This window comes from Brachyistius frenatus, unplaced genomic scaffold (assembly GCF_029030835.1).
Source record: "Brachyistius frenatus isolate BFR_SWC_R1_liver_20210118 unplaced genomic scaffold, ASM2903083v1 Contig_18, whole genome shotgun sequence".
NCBI lineage: Eukaryota > Metazoa > Chordata > Actinopteri > Embiotocidae > Brachyistius > Brachyistius frenatus.
Window position 1 is genome coordinate 2,451,556 of NW_027210617.1, and position 22,864 is coordinate 2,474,419.

At 42.7% G+C, this 22,864-nt stretch overlaps 1 protein-coding gene across 5 annotated transcripts; it reads right to left on the minus strand.

Moving 5' to 3' along the window:
* Positions 1 to 1,212: 1,212 nt before the first annotated feature.
* Positions 1,213 to 21,331, minus strand: tjp3 (tight junction protein 3). Of its 5 annotated transcripts, none has more exons than XM_069694852.1 (30): positions 21,235 to 21,331; positions 13,984 to 14,040; positions 13,311 to 13,435; positions 13,066 to 13,168; positions 12,692 to 12,980; positions 12,415 to 12,518; positions 12,085 to 12,274; positions 11,836 to 11,911; positions 11,588 to 11,679; positions 11,344 to 11,443; positions 10,449 to 10,631; positions 10,109 to 10,212; positions 9,281 to 9,365; positions 8,464 to 8,540; positions 8,128 to 8,224; positions 6,957 to 7,042; positions 6,762 to 6,834; positions 6,523 to 6,596; positions 6,137 to 6,200; positions 5,865 to 6,021; positions 5,293 to 5,401; positions 4,983 to 5,202; positions 4,690 to 4,895; positions 4,494 to 4,589; positions 4,253 to 4,338; positions 3,930 to 4,140; positions 3,658 to 3,758; positions 2,730 to 3,302; positions 1,906 to 1,964; positions 1,213 to 1,807 (listed from the first exon to the last, which is right to left on the minus strand). In XM_069694852.1, the coding sequence occupies exons 2-30, from the start codon at positions 14,029 to 14,031 to the stop codon at positions 1,687 to 1,689; spliced, it is 3,909 nt and encodes a 1,302-aa protein (XP_069550953.1). In that variant the 5' UTR covers positions 14,032 to 14,040; positions 21,235 to 21,331; the 3' UTR covers positions 1,213 to 1,686. The 5 variants fall into 5 exon arrangements, with proteins under 5 accessions (XP_069550953.1, XP_069550951.1, XP_069550954.1 ...); XM_069694850.1 differs by lacking the exon at positions 21,235 to 21,331 and adding an exon at positions 17,974 to 18,569; XM_069694853.1 differs by lacking the exon at positions 21,235 to 21,331 and adding an exon at positions 17,017 to 17,967.
* Between the last annotated feature and the right edge of the window lie 1,533 nt (positions 21,332 to 22,864).

Here is a 22,864-nt window from a genome sequence, read left to right on the forward strand (position 1 = left end):
CACTTCATTCATTTTCGGGGAAGCAAAAGGGGAATCAGTAATACAATACAAGCCTCACTGCAAAATTACGCCTAATATTTGTTTAAATGTAAAAAGATATGACGGAATTTATAGAAATGTTTTTTTGGGTTGTTTTTTTTTGGTTTTTACTTTGAAAACTATCCACTTTTTGAAGTTATAAAAAATAATAATAATAAAAAAAAAGATCTTGTTGAAATTCAGACCGATACCAACATCTCAAGAAGTTGAACTTCGGGGAAACTGAAAACCTGCTCGTTACTTGAATTACAAAAACAAAACTTAAAATGAGCTTCAGTTATGCAAATTTTATATACACTGCGAATTTCAAAAAGGGAAAAAATAAAACCTACAAACGTTTTTCAAAGTAAAACAGTCTTTAAATTCCAACAATAACAATTCCTGTTTGAGGCTCATAATGATTTAACTATACAATTTTTATAATTTTACTAGCATTTCTTTGCCTTCATTTATTTCCTTTTCCACAGATTTGAGAGTCTGCCTCCATCCCATTGACTCCTGAGCACTGATTAAAAATGAATGAACACATTTGAATTTGAGCTGAAATTAGAACTGCTTTAAAATGATAAGCGGCACTTTAGACTGATGTTTCCACTTTCACGTACCACTAAAGAGATAATATAATAAATGATATTATAATGAAAATTGACCCGATGAAATGAAATGAAAGAATGAATACTTGTTGAATAGTAAGTGTGGATATAAGGAGGGAGCCCCTGGGACAATAGTTAGTTGTGTGCTTCTAATCTCAGCTCCACTTCCCCGAATGTATTTAAGAATCTAAGTCATCTATATGCAAAGCATCAACTCGTATAAGGTTTAAAAAAAAAAAGGTTTTGTACATGTACAAGATTTAGTGAAAATATCTTGTGGTTCAGTTTTAATTGTACTTTAGTTGTTCATGTTACCAAACACGTTCGTAAAAAAAACAAACATAAAATGACCAAGTTGGGGCGATCAGAGGAAACTGAAGCAGCGCGCACTTTGATTTTGAAATTTTACTGTCCAGTGATCGTCCATGGCAACAAATGTAATTTCCATATCACTTACATTAATATCAGAGATCAAGGCTGTAATTTGAAAATACAACAACCAAAAAAAAAACCATGAAAAACATTTCTAGGTTTTGGACTTTTTGCCATCTTGCGTCATTGAACACAAACTACTTTGAAATCAGGAAAAACTGTTTTAATGTAGAAAAAGAAGTTGAAGCAGCATCCAAATAGTTCATGAATGTCCTTTTATATATTTCCAGATAAGGAGTCTCATTTTATAAGATTTCTAATAAAACTAGACTTTGTAAATGACAGTGTAACAAAGGGTAGACTGATCTGTGTCACATCAGATTTTTAAATAAAAAAATATGAAAAGAAATCAGGTACTTTAATCTTAACATCTATTCGAGAACCTTTTCTGTGATGTTAAAACCTGTAGTTGTCGATAAAGTTTGCAGTAATCTTGAACACAAAAGTCTCCACGAGCTCACACCCGAACGAGGAGCCTCTTTGTGTCGGCTGCCGAAAATCTTCAGATAAATTTGGAAAAGAAAATGTACAAAATATTCTAAGAAACAAGAGTTTGTCGTGAGTGAAATTGTTTCCGTGTCCTCGTTAGGTCACCGGACGGCAGCATTGAGCCTCGGTGTGTCTACAGTTCGGTTGCGGGTCCCCACTCGATGTCCTCCGTCTCGTCCTCCTCGTCCTCAGAGCTGTCGCTGCCTCGGATCTGTGTGCGTCTGAACTGGACGGCTTGGTGGTGATGTGCGAGTCTGTTGAGGAGAACAGAGGGGTCGAAATGGGCACAAAACCTCGGTCTACTTTCATGACATGAATCCCAAAAAGCCAGCGACAGCTGGAGAAGACTTACACGATGAACTGAGGGCCTTTCTTTTCCTGAGCCTGTGCCTGTGGCTCTGCTAAGCGAGCCTATAACAAAAGACAACAATTATTTTAAAGGATTGCTTGTAATTCTTTACATGATAATTGAGGTTGAACTCATTCTACTGCAAAACATACAGCATGAAACACCTGTGGTGATCCACAGATGTGATTCAGTAAAGTCAAGTTACAGACTTTGAACTTGCCTTAACAACAAACCTTTATTTGAATCTCTATGCAAAGGTCAAAGGTTGTGTTTGTGGTGTACAAATGTTAATGTCAATACAAGAGTTTTACACAGCTGGTAAAAATCAGAGGTGGTCAAACAAGGAACAAAATTCTTTGATAAAAAATAATGGGAATATAGCAAGTTGCGATAGTTTTTTTATGCATGTATCCGCTGTGGTTTACTGCAGTTAAAAATTTTCCACGAAGTTTGCAACTTTCAAAATGGAAACTTTCCGCTCAAGATGCAACTCGAACCAACTCCAACTCTGGATGTTTAAATGTTAACGTTTCAAAATTAAGAGACGCTAAACCACCAATGACATCTATTTTCTTTTTGTAACTTTGTTAGCACACAGACTGATTAAAAGTCTAAAACTGAAAGATGTCCAGTCCATCACAAAGCACTAAAAAAAAAAAAAAAAACCAGGAGATATTCACATTTAAAAAGCTAAAACCTGGGAAAGTCTGTTGCTTAAAACTCACTTAAATTCTTAAACTTGTCGTCAATTTTGTTGAATGAAGGACTGAAGCGTACTTGATTTAAAATGACTGGACTTGAAAGTCCTTGAAAATGAGAGCACCCACCTGCTGTAACTTCTCTTCGGTAGCAGACAGGTTGGCCTGTTGCGAGCGGTCACGCTGCACCTCAGCACGTGTAGGCTCGTTCACAGCGTATTGAGTGGAGGGGTCAGGGGCTCGAAAATCTGGTGGCCCATCCGACGGAGTGGTGGGTGCAACTACATCCAGAGCACTGAAGTCTGAGTCTGTAAAACTGCGGTGAGAGGGGTCTACCTCCTCCGCGCTGCAAGTCGGGCTGTAATTCTCCTGCCGGACGGACCTGGGCTCGGGTACGTGCATCAGCGGAGGCATTTCTCGGAGTGAATACGTGTCAGCGTGAGGCTCCGGTTCCACAGTGGGGCTGTGGTGGCCGGAGGCCGGCTCAGACGATCGGGCTAAAGCAGCTCCGGCCACCCTGGAGCCTCGCGGGAGCGTGGCTGCATTCTGACCGGGGTAAGCCTCATCCAATTCCTCGTTGTCGGTGTAGGCCTCGTCTGTGAAGGGCTCTCCATCGGTGTCCTCCAGGTCACTGGCAGCACTGAGGTAGTCAGACTGGGTTTGGTCCAGAGCATCTAAATCCTGCTCTCCGCCGCTCTCCAACTGGGCAGAAAGATAAATTACATACATTTAACATAACTTTAAATAACAAAAAAAAATCGATTTATTTGAAAAAAAAAATACAAAAAGTGCATAAATACATCAAATATCTAATACACGTTAAATATTTATGCATTTCTTTCACTTTTGTCAAACAAAACAGTTTAAAATGAACCTTTCCCATCCTGACGAGGGTATATCTGTCATGACTGTGGCACATTCAATGAGAAGTGTGTGTGTGTGTGTGTGTGTGTGTGTGTGTGTGTGTGTGTGTGTGTGTGTGTGTGTGTGTGTGTGTGTGTGTGTGTGTGTGTGTGTGTGTGTGTGTGTGTTCATATAGAGGAGCTGTGTGTTGTACCGTGACTTCAGACACCCAGACCGGTTTGGCTTGCTGGTGGCGGATCTTATCTTTCAGCCTATCGTACCAAACGTTGGAGTTGGGCTGCAGGTCGACACGTGCTGAAGTCAGGAGAGATAATATAAACAGAGTGAAACTACAAGTGGGATGAATTCACACCGTAGATTTCTAGAGCTACATCTGTCCAAGGATTCATAAATTAAAAAACCAACATTCTTTTTCCTTGTACTGTATAGAGTGTATTTGAGACTTTGCCCATGTGGGATGACTACCTGCGAAAAGGTGGCTGCAGTCTTTCCTGATCTTCAGAGCCTGAGAGTAAAGGCGTCTGGAGCTCTTGTTGGAGTTGGGGCTGTACCTCTGCCTCATGGCCTTGACGTCCTTGCGGCTGTGAGGATCTAAGAACACCACCATGGGATGGTATTGGATGTAGTTCAGCCTCTCCACTGCAGTGGGCGTGATGTCCAGCAGAGGGTGCTTGTCCTGGGAGGAGGAAAGAAAAACACACCGAAAACAGGACTTTTATAGTAAAAAGTGATTGTAAATATAAACTTACTTCTACTTGCTAAGTTGACTTTTGATTGTTATTGCTTACCTTCTCTGCTATTTTCCTCACCGCGTCCAGTTTAATAACTGTGGAGCCGTTGTCTCCTCCTCCTCCTCCACTGCGAGAAACCATCTCTGGAATAATTCAGCAAAGAAACAAATGTTTAATATAAGCAGGAGAGGAGAGAAATACGTGACAAAGATAGGGAGGGATGATTACTTTCATATTACTCACACAAAAAGAAGAGGAGGAGTACTCCGAGGAAAGAAAAAAAAAAAAAGAAACCAACCTGCAATTTCATATTCATCCGGCATCTCTCTGGCCAGCTTTTCCATGGCGATATCATTAATAGGACCCAGAATGACAATGGGCCGTTTAAAATTAGCTGGAGAAACAAGCAATTCAATTGTGTTAAACCTTGTTTGACTAGTTATGGACTTTTAACAGAACAACTTCTTGTGTGTGAGGATGAAGAAGCTGCCAACCTTCCCTGAGCAGGACTCTTTCGTAGGCAGGGAATTTGCCCTGAATGGTGAGCTGCAGCAGGTCGTCACGAGTCCGTCGGACGTTCTTTTCATTCTTTTTGTTCCCTCTGAGCCCCCGTAGTTTCCAGAACTCGGCTCTCGGCCCTGACACCTGCCTCTCTCCGCTTGCCCGCTGCACCTGCTCGATGCTGGCCAGCTTCTCGGCCCTGCAGGACATGATGACAGACAGAAAAACTTAATTCTGTTGGTTAAACTAGACATCCAAGTTTCCTCTCCATCTCCTACTTCCTCACTTGGCCTGGTGGGGGATGGTACCCTTGTCCATCTCGTGCAGGTCGTTCCCCATGCGGATGGCCAGCCAGTTGCCAATCTTCCCACGGTGCATTGTGTCCACCACCCTGAACACCTCTCCTCTGGTGAAGCCCAGACCGATGGGGCCCTCCGGCTCCTGGTCGAAGTGGGTGCGGATGTAAAAGCTGTCTCCCAGGTTGGACTTGATGATCTTCTTATAAACTGAAGAGGCAAAGTTCGGATTTAATATACTCTCTTAATCAACAAGACTCGAAAGGAGTTTTCCTCTGATTTGTTTTGATCTAAACTTACGGTCCATCTTGTTCTGTGTGCAGATCGCCACCTGTTCTCCAGGCTTGATGTCGAGGAGGAAGTTAGCGGCTTCTTCTCGAGTGAAATGGGCAAAATCCATTTTATTAACCTAAAAAAAAATGAGAGACGAGTCTGTAAATATAGTTTGAAGTGTGATCTCAATATTAGAGGGATTCAAGCCAAAAGAGTAGTAGATACAAAAGAAGCCCTCCAAATACACATTAAAGAGTTTTCTGGATTACATTTAGATTTCTATCATTTAGCATCCTGAACTACAAGATCTTATTCTGATCTGGTTATATTTTAGTCCAAAAAAAAAAAGTTTATAAGTGTATAAAGTGTAAGTGTGATTCTTAAATAATCAAACTGGAGATGTGTGATTTGATGTGAAAACCCCTGCATGTAACAGGATAAATTGTGCTGACTTGTTACATTTTGTGGAGACTCAGAAGAGTTTTAAAAGGTGCAACGTCATCCTGTTTCTAGATGGTGACATCGATACACACAGCACCTCTTCATTACTGTTAATCTAAGTGATAATAATGAACCGATGTAAGGTAAAATGAGGTCACCTGCATGATCTGGTCTCCCTCCTTCATGCCCTGTTCATACGCAGGGCTGTGTGGCTGAACTCCACCGACAAAGATACCGACATCGTTGCCTCCCACGAGTCTCAGGCCCATACTGCGCTCCTTCACAAATGACACGGTGTGCACGTCTGAGCTGTACCTGCGACAGACAGCAGAGGAATCAGATTACAGTTGAATTTACAAGCTCAACAACGTGTTTATAGACAGACGGACCGGCATTGAAAAAAACAACAACAACATAAAACAACACTCACCCTGGATTAGACGATGGGTAAGAATCTGGCGGTAGGGAGTAGATGGGCTCTTCTGCAGTTTTAGCTGGAAGAGATACGGAAAGTTTGGAGAGTCCCTCCTGATGGTTTTGATTAATCACTTACTAATTTTACTATGAAACATCAAAAACAAATAACCTGATCTGAAAATGAGGCTGTAAAACTCCCTTTTTGTTTTGACCTCCAACTAATACATGAGTATCTAGGTTCAGTGTGAAACTAACCACCCAAACTTTGACATTTTTACTTCATAAATGATTAAAAAAAAATTAAATAATAACACAATGAGCAAAATTAGAAACACTCAAACTATTAAATAATTATCAAAATTATTTTATGTCAGTCGGGTTATTTCTCCTGAGCCTTACAGTAGGGTGGTGGATTGCTCTTCACTGAAATCCCAGACTTGAGGGTGCCAGTACCATTAGCAGCTGGAGGAGCCCTGCGAGGCGGAGAAAACACAGTGGCTGATATTGTTTTGTGTATTTATAAAAGTGACAGTGCTGGAGGAAACTACGTGGAAGAAGACACTTTTAACGTGTCATATTACTGATATGATTTCATAGTTGTCTGTTGTATGAGGTTAAAAAATATCACTCGGTTGAACCTGCGACGGGCCTCCTCCCGCTCGGAGCTCCCAGACCTCCTGAGATGTGAAAGCTGATCTGACTCTGAAGAATCTGAAGGAAATAAAGAGACTGCAGTCAAGAATCAACCTGGTCTAATATTTATATCTGTAATCTTCACGACAGACGAGGAGAGGATGAGGATGAGAGGATGTGACACAGAAGAGTAATCTCACCATCAGGAGGCGGTCGGCTGGGTGGTGAAACGTGACGAGGAGGCTCCTGCTTCACAGCGACTGAAGAGGATTTCTCAGGCAGGACTCTGAGAGAAGCAGATGAAACAGAAAACACTATGTCAAAATATGTCTTTTTTTTTCATCTTGTAACGTGTTACTTTAATACGTAAAAGAAACATATTAATCAGCGAGTTGAATTCTAAAATATTGTCGTATCAAATGTGGCCTGTGTTTTTTGTGCGCCAGCAGTTGAAACCGTGTGTGATGAAATCTTGACAGGAAGTCATGTCACGTGCACCAGTGTGCTGCAGTGAGACAACACTAGTGTAAAATTGAAAGGAGAAGATGTCTGAAGGCTTCACACAAACACACAAGACACATCTCCACAGAGAGGCAGTAACTTAAAGGTGCAAACATACTTCTCGTGGTTTCACTTTGTATTCTACATCAAATGCAACACTAAATCCTGTTTCGTTCAAAATATGTTAATGTCACTGCTTAATAAACCTGGAGGACATTTTGTCTCCCCCTTCTGCCAGTGAGAGTATTTACAAAAACCCCATCGACAGGTGCTAATATCATCGCCTCTGCTGTTTACTACTCCATTGCTACTGCTGTGGCTGGAAACAGGTGCAGAAATTCCTTTGGGTGTCCCAATCCCCACAAAAAGGCTAATTTCACTCTATCAGAATTGGATCCATTAAGTCCAATAACATTTGGACAGTCTAGAAGAGCCTCATGGTTGATTTATTTTAAACCCATTCAACTAAGCATGATGCGAAACCAGAAGTTAGCCGGGGAAGTCTCTGGTGTGGCACTTTGATTTGCCTTGTTGTTGAAATATGCTCAACAAATAAACTCTCCTTGCCTACAGCTGCAGCTTTAAATATTCTCATGGAGTACACGTGTTATATATCTCAGTGAATCATATTGTTTTTCCTCGTGCAACATCCTAATTTTCATTGTATTTTGTATTAAATATGTTACTAAACCTTAAATTAAGGTTCAATTTGGATGACTTGGCTAAGTTTACGATTGTGGTTAGTCTCACAAGGCATGTTTATGAAAACCTGAGAGTATTGATGTTTCTTGGGACATGACAAAAAAAAAATGTAATTTACAACTTCTCGTTGTTGACGCCTTTACATGTTGTTGTAGAGGTGTGTCTCACCTGTGTCTGTTGTCGGCTGCGTTGGAGTGTCCGCTGTCTGTGGAAGCCCTGCGGGGCACAGATGCGTAACTGGCCTCCGATTCGGACTCTGAGCGAGCTGTGGAGTCAATAATTAAAAATTTTTTTTACAAAAACATTTAATACTTCAGCACATCGTATTGGATATAACTGACCAGTAGCTAGAAAAAAAAAAAAAAAAAAAAAAAGCCTAAGTGCCCTTTAGGTTGAACTTTCACATTTAAAAAAAATACAAATAATTGATTTCAGTATGTGTTCATGATGATCTCTACAAACACAAACAGACTCTTCAGCTCAAACTTGACCAAGCACACACACCTTCCTGTGGCGGGTTGCTGGCAGCGCTCCATCTCGGCGGCTCCACTTGAGGCTGCAGAGAAACATCAGGCAGAACTCTGGAAAAGAAGAGAGGGAGGCGGGAGTGAGGGAAGAGGAAGACAACAAATCTCAGTTACGTTTGGCGAGGGGGGGACCAGTGGCTAATATGATGATTATTGATGAGACGATGAGACTGAAATGTTGAATATTCACCTTCTTATCTCTGAGGGAAGCTCTCTCTTTGACGTTAACTGCTTTGTGACCAATCAAAATTAAATATTTTAATTAATGTAGTTATGGACTGCTTGATCTTGTTGGGTCAGGTTTATTGTGATGTTTGAACAAGAAGATTTTCAAGAAGGGAACTATTCTACGCGTTTGATCGGAGTATTGTTGCCTCTGTGATAAGCGTCCTCTGTTTAATCAACACTTGGCCACATACAGGAGATGTTCAGTAAATGTCACTTTTATTCATTGGTCAACAAACTGTCAACACACTTTGTACACAGTCAACGACACAAATCAAGGAAAAAAACAAAACAAAAAAAAAGGCTACAAAATTAGACAAAATTAATAAATCAATAAAAAAAATCACAACACAAAGGGCTAATTTCAGTTTTAACGGTAAATAAAAAAAAAAAAAGTGTGATTAACTAAAGTTAACGACAGGAGAGCCTCAGTTTCCACAGTTTTTGTGCTGCAGCACAAAACAAGTTTTTTTTTTTTCTTTCTCAGTTTCCACTCCGTGAGATCTTGTTGGGTTGGGGGTGGATTTTGGAGGTTGGGGGGGGGGGGTTGGGTGGGCCTTCATCTGTACCTGTATCTGCCGAGAGAGTCCTGACTGTACGTAGTGCTTTGCCTCTGAGGAGGCGCCGAGATGCCGTCCGACTCGGAATCGGAGTCTGAGAAGAAATCAAAACTTACATCAGATATGAAAAATATTTAAAAAAAAGATGAAAGATTTGTGCTGCAGCACAAAACAAGTTTTTTTTCTTCCTTTCTTTTTTTTTTTTAATATAATTTATCAGATCATTATGTTTGTTATTCAGATGCAGTGTTTCAAATTACCACTGACAATAAGAGATTCAATGCCACTATAAAATGTATATTTGTATCATTAAAAAAAACCCACATCTTTTCCATGTCAATTTGTTTAAAAAAAATAATCTTTTCCACATATTTTTTAAAACATTTTTGCATCCTTTCAACTCAATGTTTTAAGAATTCAGGTGAAACAACCCTTCAATTTGTTTGCATAAAAAAATCACAAATAAAGCCAGATAATTGCCAACTTCTATCAGCAGTGTGTCACCACAACAAAGTGATGGATTCATGCGTTACACAAAACAAAAAAATCTTTGTCTTCTTGCCTCAGCACTTGTGAACCAGATTGTTTTTTGTTTTTTTTATAAAGAAAAACTTTCCCGTGTTGCTCTGACCTCATAATTGTTTGACTGCTGATGCGTGTTCACCAGCAAACATTTAAAAGATTAAGTAAATATTGTCAAGGAGGTGACAGAAGAAGTCCGGGATGTGTACCATCAGAAGGAAGTTGAGATGTGTGTGTGTGTGTGTGTGTGTGTGTGTGTGTGTGTGTGTGTGTGTGTGTGTGTGTGTGTGTGTGTGTGTGTGTGTGTGTGCTGACCTGAAGGCGGGACTCTGACAGGTGAGTTGACCCTCCGTGGCAGCTCGTGGTGGACGGGGATGGGTGAAGGTCTGATGCCGACATGGGGAAGTTCAGGAAGAACTCTGCAGAGAGAGAAAAGAAAAACAGGACAAGAGAGTTAGGGAGTAATCTGCTGGTAGAAAAGTTGGTGATGTTGATGAAAATTGAAAATGATGAGTGAAAAGATTTTCTTTCTGCTGTCTCCATGTTTGAGTTGGTTAAATGAGTGTTTTTTTGTTTTGTAAAGATGCACGACGACAACAACATCGTATCGTAACTCCAATTCAATCTCGGCGTAGAATAAAGCGATTGTTCGTACTTGTATCGATTGTGAAGGCGGGGGCTTTCCCTGCGTGGAGGCGGGGAAGCGCTGCGGTCAGAGTCCGACTCCGAAACGGGCTTGCGGGGCCGTGAGGCGGAGGAGGAGGGCCGAGATGCGGTCCAGCTGGGCACCACGGGAGAGGATTGATGGTCGGTGAGCGTGGATATTCCTGACAGAGCTCTGCATAAAAGACAAACCAAAAAGTTCACGTCTGAGCATCTTGCATGATATTCTTGTGGATGAGAATGAATCCAGATAATCTTAAAAACAAATTAAGGGATTAAGAGAAAGCCAACAATCAAAGCTAAAGGAGCTTTTAGAAGAGTGTGCGCGCAAAATGACACTTCAGACGGAGAACGTAAAAGAGGAATGAAAGCAGCAACAATTACTGAGCTGGTGTGTTTTTCCTTCTTCCTACAGTATACAAAAGTATTTGGTCAAAAGTCAGTTACAACCATCTGTAGCTGCACAGATGACAATGAAATTCAAATGCACATGTACACTAAGAAAATACTGGAGCCGTTTCTCATAATAGAGCCTGATGTATGTCTCGTGTGTGAACTAAAACTGCCAAGTAAAATATCACTGGATATCTTCGCCTGGTCCGAGGAGCCTCTCGCAAACTCCAGTGTACAGAGCTGACACTTAATGCGTCTCAAATTCACACTGCATTGTCCGAGGAAACTAAAATGCCTGTAAAATAGGACGTCTAACTTTCGATTATTAAATAAAATCATTTAATTGGACTTTTTGTATTTTATACTTGATGAGAATCGTGAAAATATTTCAAATTGCAATTGATTTTGAGTGTTTCAATATTCATTCGGAGTTTTGTGACTGATTAACTCCACGTGTGAGATACATCCGTTTGACAACTTGACAGTGAACTGACTTGTATCTGCTGGAATGGTCCCTCATGTCCAGGCTGTCTCGTTCTCTCGGCCTGACAATAGGAGGAGAGGCGCTGCGGTCCGACTCCGATTCAGACGGAGCTGAGGAAACAATAATCGGCAGTTAGAAACATCGTTATACTATTTTCATTTTCCAGCCGTCTACTTATTTTGGATTCCATTGTCGGTGTCACGGTTTTAAATCACAGCTCAACTCGTTTTTTCTTGTTTCCCTGCAGGACTGACCTCTGCGAGTGGGTCTTGCCACAGGTCGAGTCAAAGTGGAGCGCACGGGTGATGAATCCCGAGACTTGGCTGGTGGAGGTTCAGCTCTCGTTCTGGGTGAGAAAAGTTTTTCCGGTGGTTTTAGAAAAAAAAGAGAGCCAATACTAAATCAAATCCAGTGCAGCATTTACTTCTTTCTTCCCGAGCTCCAGATACATAGAGCTATTGTTTTCATTCTGCGGTGGGGCAGAGTCAAGTTGGGTCCGTACCTGCGTGTCCGTTTGTCTCTGGTGGGCTGACGCGATGTTCTGCGAGTCGGGACGTCCGCGTCAATGTCGGAAATGTCTGATGGGACACCGAAAATAATTGTTAAAAGCGAGGCCAGAATTTTTTTTACAGATTGACTCGCAGTGATTTCTGCTCTTTGTTGTTTTCTCCCCTTAATGCCATTACTGTAGTCCAGAGCTGCCCACCACCCTCACATTGACTCCCCCCCCCTCTCTTGCTGAACCCCTTACCCTCCAGCTCCGAGCTGCTCTCTCTGCGACGGTCTTCCTCACTGTTGGGGGCGCTGTCCTCCACCTCGGGTATGCTGACCAGGAACTTGCGGTGGTCCCGGAGGACCGTCATGGTCAGTTTTCCCCTGCTCTTCTCCACCAGGTGCTTGGTCTCCAGCAGGGATAGATTCTCTGTCGTCATGCCATTGATCTGCTCACAGGAGACAAGTTCGATTAACACAAACTGAGGATTACGTTCCCTCATATGTTCCTGATGAATTCTTTTAGTTTCTAGGTTTTCAGATTATCTTAAAAAAATAAAAAAATAACAGAAGATATACAAGTCTTCACCTTGAGAATGAGGTCCCCCTCCTGCAGTGTTCCTTCTTTTGCAGCCAGACCTGTGTCTGTCATATGCTTGATAAAGATCTGACTACCCAGCTTCATTCCATACTCTGCAATAAAAGAAAGACAGAAATCAGCACTGAGGAACGGATGAGACGAGTGGAATACTTTTGTCTGAAACCTCTGAGCTTAATTCGTTTGTTCTGCTCTGCAGTGAGGATCTCCTCTTGAGTGCTTCAGGGCAAACTAAAAGGTTTGCTTCTTTCCTTCCTTAAAGTCTTACCGTCTGTGATTTTCTTTTTAACCAAAGTGGTTTTGATGGGTTTTTCAGGCACGTCGTTGGGCGGCAGCCTCTTGTAGCCGGACGACATCAGCGGCAGTGTGTTTCCGTGTCCGTTGCGGTCGGGCGAGGAGCTGCGAGCACGGGACCGGTAGCGGTCTCGGTTGTCGCTGCCGTCTGAGTAGCGTCGCGTTCGTCTGGGAGGATCCTGATCCAGCAGGTTGGAGTGGGAGGCGGCCCGAGACGGCCTGGAGGTCGCCGGGATCTGGATCTTTCGAGGGCGTTTCACTGTCTGAAGGAAGGAGGAGAGCCGAGATCAGGAGATAACCGACCAGTAACACGTTCACATTTCAGTCGTTGCCTTCTCCAATACTTACTACGTTTACCGTCTTGCCACACGACTTGAGGGTCTGAATGGTGTAGTTAGAATGGACATTGTCCATGGACTCTCCATTGACCATCACAATGTGGTCTTTGTTGCTGCAAGGAACGAGAAAACACACATGTGGGTGGGTTAACGCACCTTCCGGGTAAGTTGATATATGTATGCAGACAAGACAGGTGGTCATGTGTCTTCCTACGTAAACAATCAAGTCTTCAAAGTTCCTACAGTCAAACTTACAACAGTCGTCCCATGGCCGGTCCGTTCGGAAGCACATCTGACACCACCACAGCTGTATCCCCGGTGTCTGGGTGAGGCTTGTCTTTGCCTCCCGATATGGCAAAACCAAAGCCCACTTTGGGATCCTGCCATTTTGAGAGAATGACAAAAAAAAAAGAAAAAAGGAGATGAGACTGAAAGAAAATGACAGGCAGTAGATGAAAGGGAGGGAAAGAATTCTGGGAAGTAGGTGGGTAGAGCGTGTGCGGGAGATACAGCAGAGAGATAGAGAGAGAGACACATTCCAGCAGCGTTTCGGTACGAGGACGGCGAAGAGCCAGTCGGTGCTGTGGGGTGCAGCAGGGTGTGTCGCTCTGAATTCCTGCTGGAGTCTGTGCTGTGAAACCGAGAGGTCTGAAGCGCCGGCCGAGCTCCAACCCCCCCTCCCCTCCAGAACCCTTCACAATAGCCCCGGAGACCTGACTGAAACCGCCCCAGTGCCATTATCAGAGGCTTGACTTCCACTTGTGTAGCCACAGATCAAACAGCACTAACGCACCAAAGATATCGGCTATGGTCTCCAAAAAAAAAAAAAAGAAGTAATTTCATTCACATTTTACAAGTAAAATACACAAGAATCTTCAAAAATAACCCTTTCACACATTTATAAATCACCAAATAAACAACCACTTACTTTGTTGAGTGTTATTGTATGTTGCTCCCATATCGTTAACTCCTCCATGCCCGGTTTCTGGAAAGAAAACCACACACAACCGTGATCAGAATAACTCTAAGCAAATTGCATATTTAACTCGGGCAACATTGAACCATGATTTATTTATCCCGTCATATAATCCGGGTGCTTACGAGGAGGACAGCTGAGCCTGAGCCGAACGGAGAGAGCGGGTGTCTCCTCAACCCGATCTCAGCGTGCTCGCACCTGTCTCGATCCTGCCGGACCGGTATTATGGAGGAGGGGCTACCTGCTTATGTGTGCGTGCATTGCTCTGTTATCTGTGAGGTGTTGACGGGCCTTGTTGACACATATACATACAGTACAAAAACAATGTATAGAGAGACACAGAGACGCAAATAACAACTATTTTCATCATTGGATGATAACGGTCAAAATGTTTGGCATCGCTGCAGACAAAAAAAAAAACCCAAAAAACTAGCCGTTGATTTACTTTGGCAGTCGGCTGCCTGTCGAAGCCCGAGAGACAAAGAGATTTTTTTTTTTTTTTTTTTTTGGGGATTTTTCATCGACACAAACACAATGCCTGTTCTGCATCTCACATTTCTGTGCCTGACTCTCTGTAAACAGTCCCACAGCGGAATCACTCAGCCGCGGAGGTTGGTGATGTTTGTTCTCGGTTTAATTGCTTGCTTTGAAGAACAGAGATGTTTCCTGACCAAACATGTTATTTCTTTAGACTTTCGGTTATTGAGCACTACATCCCGTGGGCGATAAGGAAACTCAATGCGTCACTGAATCGCAAACATCTGAGCCCGGGTGGCTCATTCGGGCTGATTTCACCTTAACAGTTATAAACACAATGCTTGTGGTCTGGAAAAGGGAAGTGAACAGCGAGGTCGCTTAACTTTAAAAACTTAACAGGGAAACAAGGTTGTAACAAGCTGTTCCCATAAAAGATCCTTGAAGTTGTTGGTTTTTTTGGAGGAGGACAGTCTCTTAAAAAAAAAAAAAAAAAAAAAAAAATATCACCTGAAACATGGGAAGAGAAAAACCTTCCACTGGATCATGAACGTTCCTCCTTTATTCAACAATGTTCTACATTTCCGTTCGGTTTGTTTTGATGGAAACCGTTTACATTAACGACGAGTCTTTTCCTTTCCGCTCTAACATGGCAGCATGACTCTCACAAATTGCATTTCCCCCACATACTATCTCTTTTTAAATACAAGCAACACAAAGCTCGGGGTGGTTGTGGCCTTTATTTCATAGACTTGAGGAGGACACTTGCTGAGCTCCAGTGAGAACGGGGAAAGCCAGAGGAGACACAGAGGTGCACTGTTGTTGACATTAGGGGGGTCAACAACAGCTCGGAGTTTGTTCAAAAACTACGGAAGCTTATGTAGGCAACACGGCAAATAACAAGGCATCGAAGTGTGTGCAACTACAGGGGGACACTTACAACGTTAAAGCAACTCCTTGAGCGCAAACGCCAGCCAAGAATCCAACATCTGGTCACATCCAAACACATTCACGCAACTATACAAGTAGAATTTTGCTTTCTCAAAGTAAGCCAACTTCAATACTATTAATGGAACAACTGTCAATAAAACTACTGAAAACACAATTATCGAGAAGTATAGGTCTCGTGTAAGATCACCACAAAAATCTTAAAGTCACTCCTGGAGGGAGGGAGGAGTGCAGGTGTAAGACCGGTGAACAGTTGGCCATTTGTTTGACGACGTTAATCATAAACTCGGGCTGGCGGTGGATTTTCTGACACTGATACCTGAAGCTGAGAGTGAAGCAAGGCCACGACTGAAAGACCACTCGAGTCTGTCAATTTAAAAAAACACAAGCAGACAAAAATAATGAAGTTAGTAGAGAGTCCCTTGAACGCCTCATTCTGCCCACCAAACGGAGGCAAGTGTAGCACGGTTATTAATAAATCAGGATTAGCCGGAGTAGTAACTGAATCAAACAAAGAGCAAAGGGCGAACAAGGCTGTAAAACAACTTTATCACTGTCCTACTGAGGAAACCGAGGAGGAGGACGACTCTGTTACAACACTAATCTGCTGGACAGCCCTATGAAATAACAAAGCTGAATTACACACACACACACACACACACACACACACACACACACACACACACACACACACACACACACACACACACACACACACACACACACACACACACTGACAACACAATCAGTTACTCTTTAACTCTGAACATAGGCCATAATAATGGAGCGGATGCGAAACTGAAGATCATAAAATCCCTCCTAAAATATCTTTAACAATTATCCACCACTGAAGGTAAAGAAAGAAAATATGAAAACAGGGTTTCTGTTCTCAGCCAGAATCCCCCTCCCCCCCCCCCAACAAAAAAAAGGTGGATTTACAAAAACAAACTTCTTCTGTCACGAACTTAATACAGCAAAATCCGACGCACCGGATAAATTTGAGCACAAGAAGTAAAAACTGACCACAGATTTTAAGAGCCGACAGTGATTTTCCCGCCTACTGGCCTCAGCCCGGAGTCCGCCGTCGTCTCCGACACTCCTGCACCTTCAGCAGCTCTGACCAACATGCAGCTGAGGCCTCACGCGCACATCAGTAATGATTGATGTCCTTCCTTCATTTTGAACAGCTACGTGTAGGTAAACGGTACAACCAACGAATGCTTCGTACTTCTCCCTCTCCACTTACCATTTGGTCTTTGAACCTTACTTCCATTTCCTGCTGGGATTGCCGAGCTGAACAAAACACCTGCGGCCTGAAGCGCTCAAGCGAACAGCCGGCTCTTTATATTCCATACGGCACCAGCAAAACAATCACAGATCCCAAGTTATCCAACTCTAGTTACTCTCTCTCCTCAGATCAGCTCCGTGTGGACGCTGGCTGCGGTCCAGCAGGAACCCGATCCTCCTGCTGAAATTATTTGTAATATGACCAGCTGTGATGTTTCTGTCCCAGCAGGCAGAGAGGAGAGGGGGGGGGGAGAAAGCATCCAGGAGAGACCTCACCTGGCGAGCGCTCCTCCCCCTGAAAGCCTTTGCCCGCTCGGAGTGACTCTCTGGTGCCCTTTCACGAGCGTGGATTTAAGGTGGCGCTGCACTGAATGAACCCCCCCCACAGACAGATATCGGAACAGTGAGGCACCTTAAAAAAAAAAAAAAAAAAGGTGACGGGGTCCTGTCAACACACAGAGGCAGCCCTGAATCCCTCAAAAGGGATGGATATCACCCGGCTGCAGGTGTTTTACTCTGGAAATGTAAGATTATATAGAAAGAAATATGAGCGAGAGGCAAATTCCATCCGTTATCGAGCCCTTGAACTTGACGTTCGCTGCTTTCTACTCGGAAGTAAATATTATTCCGCTTGTGCAATTACAAATTCTTCCACTGCTTTGACCCTTCTATACTGAATTCTGCATTGCGAAACTCTGCATGTTTTATGCAAAGTTTTAGATTCATTTCCTCCAACAGGTCACATTTGTGAGTTTATAAATAGACAGCCTGCCTATTTTCTTTTCTGAAATTTTGACAATTTACAACTTTGTCTTTTGTGATATGTCAAATAACTTAATCAGAATGTTATTGTGAGATTTCTAACGCAGTTTGAAAGAAAGCCAAAAAGCTAAGTGTGTGTCATCAAATCAGACTGGACAGAAATGGTGCTCAATATACCAGCAAAGGTCTGCTCATGGATCATTTTTTTTTAGAATAGAACGATACAAAAAGTGCAAAAACACAGATGTTGCATAACGGATTTTTTTTTTTTTTTATCTGTAACTGGTCATCATATTGGTTGACAATTATTTTTGTTAAGTTTCATGTCTAATGTACGGCATACGCCCTCTTTCTCTCACCTGACTGCTCGGCAAGCGTAAATAAAAAGAGGATCTGCTGTAAAAGATCAGGATGCACTAATAAAGTTCTGGTTCATGCACTAATATGCTGCAGTACTATGCATCCACTTACAGGCACCACCAGCAGTGGTGGCGGAGGCTCTGGAGGCACAGAGCCAAAGTGCTTCAGGAGTTTCATTCGCCGTGTCAGATTCATAACGATAACGCGGTCGCCTTCTCCTTAGAAAAAGAAAAAGAAAAAAAAACACCTGCTGACACACTCGGGCAGAAAACTCTTCAGTTGGACGCAGGAATGACGTCGTAGTCTGTATCTCAGTCACACGAGGTGCAGGTCTGCACGTCCTCCGGAGACAAACAATCCACAGGGAAGACGCCACGGCAAAAAAAAAAAAAAAAAAAAAGAGACTTCAAACTATTCAAATTAAAATATAAGGGGGGGGGAGCAGTCACTGCTCTGCTCCCAACAGTTTCCCAAGTTTCACGCGTCCATCATGCCAAAGATTTGTTCTGTATCCTCAGTTATTCCCTTCGTGACGGGTTCACAGAGTCAAATAGGTCCACTTGCTGCCATTGTGAGTGGTATGTGCGCGTCTTGGTTCACTTTCCCACAGGGCAGCAGCAGGTCCCGGGCTGCCGGCTGTGTTTCAGTCGGCTGGCTGCTATGGTTACCTCGGAGGAATGAGAGCACTGGGCTGTTAATAATTGACGGGGTGTTTGCTACACTATAGGTCTTCCAGCCCCGAGTAAAGTTTGCTGGGTTCCTACACAGGCCCTGCTGTGTCCGAGGATCAGGAAGTGGCACTGTTTGCTTAGCAGTGTCCAGTCACTGTGACATGAAATGGTACTTATTCAAGAGAGAGAGAGAGAGAGAGAGAGAGAGAGAGAGAGAGAGAGAGAGAGAGAGAGAGAGAGAGAGAGAGAGAGAGAGAGAGAGAGAGAGAGAGAGAGAGAGAGAGAGAGAGAGAGAGAGAGAGAGAGAGAGAGAGAGAGAGAGAGAGAGAGAGAGAGAGAGAGAGAGAGAGAGAGAGAGAGAGAGAGAGAGAGAGAGAGAGAGAGAGAGAGAGAGAGAGAGAGAGAGAGAGAGAGAGAGAGAGAGAGAGAGAGAGAGAGAGAGAGAGAGAGAGAGAGAGAGAGAGAGAGAGAGGAGGAGGAAGAACAAAGAGGGAGGGGCAATGTTGTACCTGAACGTTGTACAGAAAAAAACAAGTATTAAAACAGCTTATCGCGCTCTAAAGCGGAGTACTTTCGTCCACAGATTGAAGTTTGCATGACACAACGTTGCCGTTGTGAGAATTAGCAGCAGCCAGCAACATTACAGCTGCCAGGTGCTGGCTTGGGTTGAGCCAGGTGTGACAGCGATTATCAGATCAATTAATAATTGGTATCAATTAATAATTGATCTGGAGAAAAACAAAAAATAGCACGGCTGGCGACTACTCCTGCTACTGAAAACAAGCACTCGACAAAGGGTGTGTCCAGCTTGAGTAGGTGAACGATCACTCATTCCTGGCTCAGAGAGTTCACTTGAGAGGCAGCCCTGTTTCTTTCACTTCAAACGGAGGCCACTCCTGTTGGCCGTGCGACATGCAAACCACCAACTCTCACCTCCGCAGCATCGACTCAGCTACGAGCTCAACTTCACTGTGAACACGGAGGCGAAGCTCAAATTCTTCAACAGTAAGATACTCTAAATAAACGAATGACCGAGAGCCTCTCAAAACCACAGCAGTTAAGTGTGCGACAGCAGAGAAAGCTCCTCCGTGTAAATTACAGAGCTTTGCGGGACAAATACTCCAGAAGTTTACCGAGCTGTCGGTGACTTTTATCACGGGAGCGGGGGACTTTCGTAGCTTCCGCTCAGAGCGACGTGGCGTGTTCATCAGCCGCGTTTGAACATGACAAACGGCCACTTCATAACTACCTGGACCTACACAGACAACCTCAGGGGTCACGTCGTGCGTGCTCGGGCCTCCGTGAATACAACCCGGGAGGGTGAAATTCAATTCGCTCTCAGAAGTTATGGAGGAAGAAAGGCATGCTGGGAAGAGGCCAATCACTATTTATGTTACACTCTCTGCACCACATACCTCTGCAAGGTGAGCGAGTGAGAGAGGGAAGGGAGATCGACGCATGTTTGTTTTACACACAAGTTACCGACAGCGCCGTGAAACTCTGACCGGCCTATTTGCGTCATCATGTTAGTGAGTGGACGGACAGGACCTGCTGCTGTCACAACTTTATTTGATCTTTATCTTTATATCCTTTTTATACAGTATATGGAAATTAAAAAAAAGAATATCGGCTGACGTGTAGATATCAGAATGTTTTTCTCTCCCCCCCAAATGTCAGTCCCACAAATCCAGTATCACTTGGGTTCTATTGCAAATCAACCAGAAGGAATTTATTTATAGTAATATCACGTTTTTATCATGAAATCAATGTGATGAACTGTTTACAAAAAAAAAAACAAAAAAAAAATCTTCAAAATAAACAAATCTTCCGCTTTGAATTATATTTGTATTTCTTAGTGGCTGGCTGCAGCTGAAAGAATGAGGCGAAAAGGGGTCCCATCTCAGTTATGATCAGAACCAAAAGTGGGAAACTAACGAGCACGCAGACGCACTCTGAATAACAAGTTACATAGAGGCTGCTGTGATGGAGGATTTTTTTTTTTTTTTTAGGTGATATCAGCCTCACGCAACTCTGAGAGGATGTCCGAGAGTTGGGGGATGCAGACGGTGGTTCCCCACAAAGCTTTTGCAAAACAGCGAGCTCTTAATGGAGTCGAGTGATCCCCAATCAAACGGTGTATCAGTAAATACTCTTGATTGTGGTCAGGGGAAAGGAAGACGCAACAGTTTGGGAATGCAGCCGAAACTATTGTGAAACTGTGTGTGCAGGCAGGTAGAAACCTGCGCGTGTGGCAGAACCAGTAAGGTGAGGAAGCAGAGCGGGGCTCGCAGCTGACAGCCACCATCCCACCAACCACGACCGCAGTTGACATGCAGGCCTATAATCAGGCAAAATTTAAAAAAAATAAAATAATAATAATAATAAAAAATAAAATACAAACTCAGGACAAAAGAACACGTCAATTAGATACGAAGCTCATAGTCCCGTAAACATCCAGCCTGAAGTAACGAGGCCGCACATGCTCCTTGACGGGCGGCTGAACGTTTTAAAGCGCAGTTACAGCAATCCGCTTTACACAAAACACAGTTGTCTTTGTTTGGACTTTCAGTAAAAAAATAAAAAAGGCCGCATGAGTTTCAAATGTTTCTCTAGAACTTCGCATTTCTCTCCGGCGCTGGTGATGCGGACTGACGGACACGCCGTGTAACAGGAAGCAATGACACACATGACGCTGACGTACCTGTAAACGTCCTCCGTGTAGTTAAGACAACGTTTGTCCGTCCAGCTCTGACGACTCGTCCGCGTTTTTTTTTTTGTGTGTTTTTAAAAAAAAAAAGAAGAAGCCCCAAGACAATGTCTCACTTGCTCGCTTCGACTGTTTCGCTTGTTTGAAAGGTTTTCTCCCAAATCTTCCTGAGCGCAGGTGAGGAGGCGAGGAGGCGTGGCGTCGACGGCTCGACGTCCAGGTGAGTTTCACGACGTCTTCACGCGAGCACAGCGTCATCTGCAGGAAGTGTGTCCTCCTCTTAAATATGCCCCGCTCCCAGTTGTAGGTGTGATAAGCGTAGACATACGTTTATATGTTTATCTCTGATTTAAGCAACATTAATTGAACACAAATGATTAAGACACGGGCTTTTTTTTTTTTTTTTTTAGCGTGTAATTGTCACAGTCACCATTTATTGTCTTCATTTCGACTTTTTGTAAAAGTTGTACAGTATAAGTAGCCTACATTTATTTATAAGGAAGTGAAACTAAACTGTAAATAAACTGGGCTAACAATTTATTAACTGTTTATTGTCTCTGTGCTTTATAGTTATATTATGGGAACTTCAGATAGGCTACAATATTTGGAAAATGACTATGGAAATGTACAACTGGAAACATGTTAAATAAAAAAAAAGAAGCTTGCTGCAGGTTTCAGGTGTATATGTATGCCTGCAGATTTCAATATGGGCCCCTGCAGAAGGCCCCTCGTCCTGCTTTGCACAGCTAACACACCTCAATAAATCTTTGATTTGACAAAGTAAAGATGTTTTCAGACTAACTTTTCAGTCCTTTGAACTCTTTTTAAAAAAAATTATTATTAGGACACAGCAGCTCTGGCTCAGATAGCCCTGGGTTTGTATCTGGTAGCATATTCAGTGATTTATCTGTGGTTGTGTGACTGTCTGTCTAAGTCACGTGACACTGCAACATATCGTTGACAGAAACTAGTCGTGCTGAAATTTTACAAACAGAAATTTTGTGGTTACCTGCTGAACACAAATGTTTGTAGAATAATTCTGATCTATAACAGTTCTGCAGTGTATTTTCCTAATGTGACTTGTACACGTGTAGTCTCCACGTTCGTCCACAAACCTGCAACAATTCTGCAACCCAGGTGAAGAAACCAGGCTCAGTTTCAGCAATCTTCAAGTTTTTATTTGTTTACAAAGTTAAGATTGCAATTTCATATAGTCCTTCCTTTAATGAGTAGAAAACCTTTTTAAAGAATTAGTCGAAAGGCACAAATTTTACAATATATACATTTGGATCTAAATTATAAATATATAGAAAACAAAAGCACAACCCAGAATAAAAGTGCTGAACACAGTCTTTTTTTTTACAGAAAAAATAGGCTTTGTTTAAAAATACATACAATCAGTAGCATGTTTTTTGTTTCATTTTTTTGTTAGCAATAAATTATTTGAGAGTGATAACATTTATATAATATGCAAATGGTGGAGAAACAAGAAAGATGGTTACAGTATACGTAGAGCAATCCATCAAAGAACAGAAACACGACAAGCTTGCGACGCTCAATCATGACCAACAAGGGAACAGTAACTTGATTATGCCATTCTTAGTGCAAAAATGATAAAACGATT

Coding starts and splice junctions, on each gene's coding strand:
- tjp3 (XM_069694850.1), bottom strand. CDS start 18,057: ATGAATCTGACACGGCGAATGAAACTCCTGAAGCACTTTGGCTCTGTG. Junction 12,519..12,691: donor TAAAAAGAAAATCACAGACG/GTAAGACTTTAA, acceptor CTTTTATTGCAG/AGTATGGAATGAAGCTGGGT. Junction 3,759..3,929: donor CTGCAGCCACCTTTTCGCAG/GTAGTCATCCCA, acceptor TCCTGACTTCAG/CACGTGTCGACCTGCAGCCC.